Raw genomic sequence first — 9,762 nt, 5'->3', positions numbered from 1 at the left:
ATGGTGTAGAAATTACATATAACAAAAGTAAATGAGAAATTATCATGTAATGAATCCTATATAAAAACATAGATAATTAAGTCCAATTGAAAAAACAATAATTCTTCCAGGACATTTAAAACCAATTTAGCCTAATTCATTCATGAACAACCTATACAAAAGCTAAAGCTTCGATTATAAATGCAATGCCTAGTTTTGATATGGGATTGAGAAAAAATTACCATTGGAAGTCATTTGAATAAATGAAAATAGATAGATGAACATTCTAGATATAAATGTACTATAAATAAAGCATATAAAACATATATTCCATAACTTGAGTCATGCCAACTTGTGAAATATAATACAAGAAATCATATACTCTCAAACACAATATATGTCTAAAGATTGCATAAAGATATTTGTATGTATTTAAAACTCTAGATTTATCTTATTATATAAGATCAAAACCTTTTTTACCATAGCCAAATCTATTGTATTGAAATCCTATTTTACTAATTGAAGATGAAATATAAAATTCCACTAATATGTAATCCTCTTTCATAAAAGATATGCCTACATTACAATAGAAACCTACATCAATTTGATAAGTGGGAGAAAGATCGTATCTCATATACAATTGAAAATGAACCATATGTTGGATATTGATGCTTCTAGGATATGTTGTTGTCATTGATGTCAACATATTCCTGTGTTATGGTGTTGCAAAAAGTTGTTTGGTGTTCCAGTGATTGCATTGAGTTGATTTGGTTGGTTTATCTATTTGGGATGTTGAAATATTTCATCTCTTATCGGTTTCAGTGATCTGAAAGTTTACTTGATCATATCATTTTATCTGGTTTGAAGTTTAGTCTTTCTGTTCAGTGGTTGGCAGATTTGGTATTTGATCCATTGTGCTCCGGTATGATATCTTTGGTTGTGGATTTGGGAAAGTTTTTTGGATATTCATGTGTATCTTCATTTTTTATGGTTCATGATTTGGTGCTCAGCAAGTTATCTTTCCAGTCTGAATTGTTGCTAATGAGTGTTCTTGAGTGTTAGTGTGTTGATCGATGAAAATTTGAATAAGTGGTGTTGGTGCAGCAATTGCGAATGGTTCTAATGTTCTTGTTGGTGTTTCCTGGTCATGTCTTATTTATTTTGGTGGTCTGCATTGATCCTTGTGCGTGGTATTGGTGATTTTTCTGATCCGGTGATATTCTTCGTGTTACGTGGTATTTCTGGTGGTGTAGCGTGTTGTGGTTGATCTTGGCGAGATTTCCGATGGTGATGTGTGTTTGGAGATTTGATTTAGGTCCATGCTATGTCATCTATGGCATTATATTGGTCTGGTGGTATATTTATGTATCATGTGATGTAATTTTGTAATTAAGGGTTAAGGGTATGGCCGACCTTGTAGTCAAGGTTGATGAATTGTATAAATAGGTGTTAGAGTAATGTAATTTAGGTGTAGAGGCGGTGTCTACATTATTAGAGAGTGGTGTATGTGTGCATAAGAGAATTTATCCTTCATTATGGTGTATTGAGTAGAGACTGTTGCAGAGCAGACAAATGAGCTTAACCGGAACTGTCATCAAGCATAAGAAGATGCTATTTTTGCAGTTCATGTAATCTGGATTGTAGTTCAATCATTATTGTAAGGTAGCGAATCTTCCCTGAGGGTTGGAGCCTTATGGGTCATTATATCTTGAACAGTGAGATCTAGGCAGTGTGCTTGAATGCATGTGCATTCCCCATTATAATATTTATGCATACTACTGTAGAGTATCATCTTATTGTGGGTAGGTTCCCACCGTGGTTTTTCCCTTAACTGGGTTTTCCATGTCAAAATCTTGGTGTTATGTATGTTGTTGTTATTGTGTTTATCTTTATTCTTGCTGCAGTTGATTGAAATTTGAGATTGTGCTTAATTGGCATAATCCAATGAAAACTAATTCACCCACCCCCCCCCCCTTCCCCCCTCTCAGTTTTCCTTCATTACTGTGTCCAACACCATAAAAAATCATTAATGTACAATTCTCTTTCATAAACTTAGATATGGATAAATTGATACTGAAATCTAGATTAATTCAATAACATGATATTTAATGAAGCATCTATAAAAGTGAAAATGTAAACTAGTATAAGGGCACAAAGATCTATTATTAACTAGGGGAACTCTTTTCTCATCAATTGAATTAAAAGAATGATATAACACTAAACCTAATACTATAAAAATAGTTCTCTTTTCACTTATGAATCACCTAAGTATAGTAGGTAGTCAAAAGAATACAAAGTTCAAAGACCTAAATGTAATGATCACATTTAGATATTTCTAGACAATTAAGACTGGGATCATGTAGTTAATACAAGTAAGACATACAATCAAAACCTTTCTTATTATAACAAGACCTACTATATTAAAATTTTATTATACTATTTAAAGAAGTAAAAAAAAATTCTATTTAGTAAATAATTTAATACTTTAATAATAATAATAATAATATGAATATTTACATCTAATTTTAATAGATTAATATAAAGCTCTCTTTTTCATATGCAAGAATTGAAATGGAAACACAAATCAATTTACAAAGATGGTACTAGCATGATTAAAGATATACATAAATGAAAATGCAAATTAAAAGGCTACAAAGATCTACTAATCAAGGGCACTCTCTTCTCATTTCAAAAGAGAATAATCCTTTTTTTAGAATGACTTACCATGAAGCACCAAGGCAAATGATGGCAATTGTTCTCCTCCAAATTGTTCTCCTGGAGTTTGGAGGATTACGATTACCACATATACAACAAATACAACCAGCTATAGAATTTGCTATAACTTGAGCCAAAAGTAGGGCAACAACTCCAATTATTGCCAATACTAGAGCATAACTTCTAGGATATATGCAAACACCAAATGTCATTTGAACCTCTTGACACTGTAAATGAAAATGATTATTTTTTAGAGACATTAAGTTTCCACGGCTCATGTTAATATTCTTGAAAACTTCTAGATTTATCTGTCTTTCTTTTTGAATCAACGTTTCAAATCATACTCCATGATCCATCATCAGGATAGTGGTCTAGAGAAAAGAAAGTGATGGATCATGGAGTATGATCCAAAACAATGATTCAAAAAGAAAGACAATTAAATCCAAAAGTATTCAAGCATATGATTTTATTTTTTCACGAGGATATAAAAATATATTTTATGTAAACAAATACCTACTACTTTCATCTACTACATTATGAAAGAAATGAAAAAGTGGCAAGTAAAGAACAAATAAGCCTACAAGAATATGTTATTGGAAATCATCTTCCTATACTTTTATATGACATTAAAGTTCTTTTTAGTACTTACAATTGGTAATCTGAGCCTTGAAAAGATTTTGTTATATTTAAACATGTTGTGAAAATGTGACATCACAAAATCATATTATATTGCAATATAAATTAATTGCGAAAAAAAAAGATGAAATAGAATAATAGAGTAACATCTTAGAATAATTACGATCTTCACTTACTATTACAAATTAATTTGTCTTCTAATATGCAAGAATATATCTAATATCTTGAAAACAACCACCACCATCATGCTTTAAAAAAAAATATAGATCTATCTCTTAAAAAAAATTAAAAGAATATTTCTTAAAAAAATTTGTAATTTAAAAAAAAATAAGATTATATGTTTTTTACATTATTATCATAATCCAACAAAACAATACAAAGGCATACAAGATCTTTGCCTTCCAAGAGTGACTACTATTGAAAATAAATCAAATTGGGACCAACAATGGGCTGGCCAAAGAGGGGCTAGTAGCAGAGTTGGTAGAGCACTCTAGTAGCAAATGGATGCTTGGATGGTTCTAGGTTCGAGGTCTAGCTGATCCATATAAGTCGTAGCTCAATATGTGGTATCAGAGGTAGGCTAGGAGCCCCAAGCACTTAGAGTGTGGTTTAAGGAGGAGTGTTGGAAATAAATCACACTCAGACCAATGATGGATTGGCCAAAGAGGGGTCAGGAGCTGAGTTGGTAGAGCACTCTAGTAGAAAAATGATGGCTGGATGGTCCTGGGTTCGAGGTCTAGCTGGTCCATACAAGTTGTCGCTCAATATGTGGTATCAGAGGTAGGCTAGGAGCCCCGAGCACTTGGAGTGTGGTTTAAGGAAGAGTGTCGGAAATAAATCACACGCGGACCAATGATGGATTGGCCAAAGAGGGGCCAGTAGCTCAGCTTAGCAGCAAAGGGAGGGTCCTAGTTTCGAGTCCTACCTAGTCCATATAAGTTGTAGTTCAATATATGGTATCAGAGACCTAGACTTGGAGCCCAAAGCACTTGCCATGAGGTTTAAGGAGTAGTGTTGAAAATAAATCACACCCAAACCGATGACCCAGTAGCTCAGTTCAACAGCAAAAGGATGGTCCTAGTTTCGAATCCTATTGATCGATATAAACTGTAAACTGTAGCTAGCAACTACCCATGATGGATTCTGTGCTTATGGTGCCAGAACCATAAATACTATAGCTCAACAGTCCCCAGATGTGATAGATGGCAAGGTGGTCTGCTGCAACTCCACTGCCTTTGCGATGGAGTAAACCAAAATAAATAAAATGCAAAATACAGCTACTATGAACACTTGGGTATCATAAAGATTACAAAAAGCCCAGTAACTATAAACTGGGTATCCCATCCAACTCCTTGCTTGGTCCATCATGGGCACCCAAAAGAGATTGGGAAAAAAAAAGAGACCATCTTCAAGCAAAATGGTATGAAAAACGAGTCTCTTCAGCTAAGCAGGCACACACCAAGAAAATATGGAGCACAGAGAAGAAGAAAACCCATATGAAAAAGAGGAAGGAAGGACTTTGCTTGTTTATGCCTTCCTAATTGAAAGTTCAGAGCTTTATAACTTGCAAATTGTATGTTCAGAGCGTAATTGGAACGATTTCTACTTAGAATTTTCAAGTCAAGTCAATTAATCTTACCCTGACTTGACTCTGAAAGCTACAATTTCTTCCAAGTTTCCACAGTGTACTGTGTAGTCATTACATCAAACCAAAAAGATGCAAAACGTATCAAAGTGTTTTGGGAGGAAGTTTCTTAAACGATAAATAGTAAGGAAAGTGTCGTAGTAAATCTGATCCGGCCAGATATTCCAGCTCCATTTGATACGCAATACTTTTTCCACCAGCTGCCTACTGAGGTAGAAAACGTTAAAATCAATATGAAGTTGGACTATATGTATTTTTGATATCATATGGTGAAAATCTAGTAGTTGAGCATGTTTTAATAGTTGTTATAGTATTTTGATTTAATGTTCAATATTTTTAACAATATTAAAGTTGTTAGTGTTGATGATGCATGCTCATAATTGAATGAAATATATTGATGATGGCCCATAATTGAATGAGATGTATTCTATAGATCTTAAAAGCAACAAACCATGTGATGTCACATAAGCACACCGATAAAACATGACTTAGTGCACAAGTATCAAGGCCTTTTCGAATACTTAGATTAAAAACATGCTGATGTGGCATCATATTTGATGTTGTCGCCTTCAAACTTTAGTTATGAACAAGGAACTTGTCAAGTAAGCTATTGTAAAACATACTTATATTTAAAAATGCGTATGTATAGTGGAAGAGAGAGATATCATTTTTGAGGTGTCTATTTGTTTGAAAAACAATACTAATAAAACTACAATTAAGAAATGTTATCTCTTAAATCTATTTTTGTATAATTTTTTTTAAAGATAAACATTCAACTATAGTGATTTATGAAATTTCTTTTTAGATTAATAACCTATGACATTATCTTTAATAATAGTAAAAATAACAACATTGATTCCTTGTCTTAAAAGATTTATTATTATTATTTGCAATATTTTTTATTAAACTTATTATTGCTTAAAACAGAATTCAATCCATATACACAGCTTAAAAGATCTAGAATTCAGAATGGATTACATGTGCGTTAACCAAAACTCAAATAGAAGAATTATTTTCTGAGTTTTTGTAGCATTCTTTTTAGAATTATATTTGATGTATTGAAGTGTTACTTCAATATCAGACTATCCTCCTTCAAACAAAATTCAACTGTGGAATCACATTCTAATTTTTTTTTCCAATCATTCTTTAAATGCTTGAAATTCTTTTGTGTAGGTTTAAGGCCCCTTTCAAGATTATCCATCTACCTTGGTAATGATCCATCTTGCAAAATGAGTCATCATAACATAGACAAAATATTACTCACATAAAGGCAGTTCTGAGACAACTGCAAAGAGCAACAACATGCTTAACTGAGATATGAATACAAAGTATACAGAGAATTGACAGCGACAAGTGGAAGATGGAGGGTTTCCCAACTGCTAATCTAATTGGGTTGTGGCTGTAAGAACGCCTCTCATGCAGTAAGGATGTCAATTTCATTTCTGATAAGTTTTTTTTACATAAAATCATCCTACTATGTTGTGACTGTAAGAAAACCTATTGTATTATTTATACATATTATAAATTTTTTGGAAAAATTAAAATACTATTAAATAATAAATAAATCTATACAAAATTGAAACACCTAACTTTCCAAAGAATAGAGATAATGAAAACACCATGATCCCTCCTTGCTCCAACCTTTGTTATGGTGAATCATATTCCCATACTTTTATATAGCCTTCAACATTCTTACCCTTACATGCATATTCACATTCCATTCACAGATGCAACGATAAATCAAGCTTCTGATCACCTGAATTCATAGCCAAACTTGTTGCAGAAAATTGAGGATCCCCACTTCGAACCCTTTTCCTGGAGCCATAGCCATCTTCTCTTGGTTCCACTGCATCAGGGAAATTAGTTGGCCGTTTCATGAAACCCATTTCCTCTTTTGGGGAGCCAATGACACCCATCTCCTCTTTTGGGAAGCCATAGCTTATGTTAGAGCCATAGGTAGCAGCTCCTTCCATGCAATCATAATTTTCCAAGAGACCAGAAGGAAAGTATCTATCTATAATGGGTTGATACCCAACAAAGGAATGAATCCATCCATCTATTCCCTTTCCTCCTTCTCCATCACCCACTCCTCCTCTATGTGTTCCTCCTCCTCCTTGAACAGTAGAAGAATGGCCCCTTATACAGAGAGAACTAATCAAATTGCTTGAATTTTGAGCAAAACCCAGTGATGAAGGTGCTAGGCTGCAGAATCTCTGTTGAATACCCATATGAGATCTTTGAGCTCTCCTTGCTGCAGTCCTTTCCTTCTTATGGGCATTTTGATGCCCACCCAATGCCTGAGGACTGTAAAACTTCCTGGAACAGAATAAGCATGGGTAAATGCAAGCCTTGGAAGATCCTCCTTGAGCAGAGCTTGTGCTCTCATCAACTATTCTGGAAGCCTTCTCCCATGTTCCTCCCCATCCACCACCTTTCTCAGTCAGGGCACTTGAACTATGAGAGGGTGTGCACACTGACAAAAGTTCAGGGCTCAAATGTGGGAACAAAGACTTCTCCTTTTCTACTATATTCATCACAATTGACTCAAAGCTGCTTGCATTGCTCAGAAACATTTTGAACTCAAACAAAAAGAAGAGCGAAAGAAGCAAAGCCAACAAGATCAGCAATACACATTATTGACACTAATAAACCAAGTAAAAGAATGAATCTATTGGAGTGGGTGAGAACAAAGATTGTACATGGGAACCGGTGTATGCCCTATTTTGGGATTGTCTCAATTGCAGAGACAATTAAATTCACCAATCCCTTGTTCTGTCCATCTTCCAGAACTGTTACGATTTCTGTCACATTTCTTTTACAGACAGAAAGAAAATTCAATGCAACCACATGGGATAATCATTAGGATAAACCATTACAATTTCTTCATTTACTGAATCCTCTGTTTACAATCTAAAAATAGATGTACTGTGATGAGGGTATGTGTTCATTGGACAAACCCCATCTTGAGGGTGAGTTTTACCCAGACATGGTCAGCCTCTGCAACGAAGCCCGAAATGGTAGCTATCAACCCCAAAATTCCCACCATTTTTATCTTTCTTGCTCTTTTTATAGATGCCCACTGCATGTTCAGATCGTATCTGTGCAAATTGAATGTTCAGTGCGTATTCTGGACAATTTCTAATTAGCCTTGGGAGTGAAGTTAAATCCTCCCCTGATTTCACTCCGAAAACTCGGAGTTTCTACCAAGAAAGCTCGAATATGTAAATGGCCGACAGATAAGCTTAAGGTTGTCAGGCTGCTGAAAAGAAAGCACTGAACAGTTTCTTCGAAATCGGGTTGCTCTAAAGAAAGTACCCCCCCTGTGTAGTCACTAGTACTACAAATCCGAATTGTCTATGCAGCACACAAAATGCACTGTTGACGTACTTAGTACTTTAATAATTTGAAGAAAGTAAAAAATAGTTGTATTCTATTTTTAATTATTAATTAGTTAATCAATGTATTATGTGGTTGCATCGATGCTGCTTTCCAAATTGATGTATTATGCAAGGAAAGTGTTATAGCGTGTTGGGCATAGGAAATTTTTTGAAAGGTATTATCGGAATAATAAACTTTAAGTACACTAACAGATCTAACAAATTGCAACAATAAATAGATAAGTAAATTAACAACACAACACACAACACTAAGATTTTTGACGTGGAAAATTCGGTTAAGGGAAAAACCACAATGGGAATCTGCCCACAGTAAGATGATACTCTGTAGTAGTATGTGAAAATATTACAATGGGGAATGCACATGCATTCAGGCACCTGCCTAGAGCTCACTGCTTAAAAGATATTTGTCTGGAAGGCTACAACCCTCAGGGAAGTCTCACTGACTTACAAAAAGATTCAGACTACAATCTGGAAGAAATGAACTGAAAAAATTGCATCTCCAAATGTCTGATTACAGTTCCGGTTAAGCACAGATGTCTTCCCTACAACACCAATCTCACCACCAATCTCACCACAAACTCAACATCAAATGATAAATCACTTGTTCGCACACAAACCTCTCTCTGATAATGCAGACACAACATTGACACCAAAACTACATGAATAACTCGCCTATATATACAATTCATCAACCTTGCTAACAAGGTCGGCTAAACCCTCAACCCTCAATTACAAAATTATATCACACTATACAAAGATCAACCATCAAACCAATATAATGATCAACATGACATAACATGGACCTAATTCAAATTCCCAAACGCACAACTCCACCAGAAATTACGCCAAGATCAATCACGACATGCTACACCACCAGAAATACTGCATAACACACAAATCAATACCAGTTGATGAAAACCACCAAAAACTCGCACAACGATCAATGCAGATCGCCAAAACAAATAGGATACGACTAGGAAACACCGACAAGAACGTTAAAATCATCTGGAATAGCTACACCAACACCACTTTTCAAATCTTCATCTGTCAATGTCTAGAAGCTCAAAAACACAACCAATCAGCAACTGTCATGAAGAAAGATAACTTGCGGAGCACCAAATCATGAACCGTCCGAAATGAAGATACACAAGACCAACCAAAACAATATCCCAAAATCTCAGCACAAGATCTGATCATACCGGAATATACCGGAGCAAATATCAACCTTTGAAAAACAGTGATCATCAAAACCAAACTACAAAATCAGATCAGAAAATCTTCCCAATCACACCGGAATAAATCACAGGAATATGTTGACAACAACATATCCTAGCAGAAACAATGAATAATCATATGCAACAAATACTTCCAAAGAATTCAACAACAATA

The 9,762-nt window shown here is 34.6% G+C and overlaps 1 protein-coding gene across 1 annotated transcript; it reads right to left on the bottom strand.

Annotated features, from left to right (window-relative positions):
* Positions 1 to 6,331: 6,331 nt before the first annotated feature.
* LOC131038067 (uncharacterized) lies at positions 6,332 to 8,241 on the bottom strand. The gene has a single exon (XM_057970367.2). The coding sequence runs from the start codon at positions 7,546 to 7,548 to the stop codon at positions 6,697 to 6,699; it is 852 nt and encodes a 283-aa protein (XP_057826350.1). The 5' UTR covers positions 7,549 to 8,241; the 3' UTR covers positions 6,332 to 6,696.
* Between the last annotated feature and the right edge of the window lie 1,521 nt (positions 8,242 to 9,762).

Source organism: Cryptomeria japonica, chromosome 2, assembly GCF_030272615.1.
Source record: "Cryptomeria japonica chromosome 2, Sugi_1.0, whole genome shotgun sequence".
Classification (NCBI taxonomy): domain Eukaryota; kingdom Viridiplantae; phylum Streptophyta; class Pinopsida; order Cupressales; family Cupressaceae; genus Cryptomeria; species Cryptomeria japonica.
The sequence above is the reverse complement of the archived record's forward strand: the minus strand, read 5'-3'. Positions and strand labels throughout refer to the sequence as shown.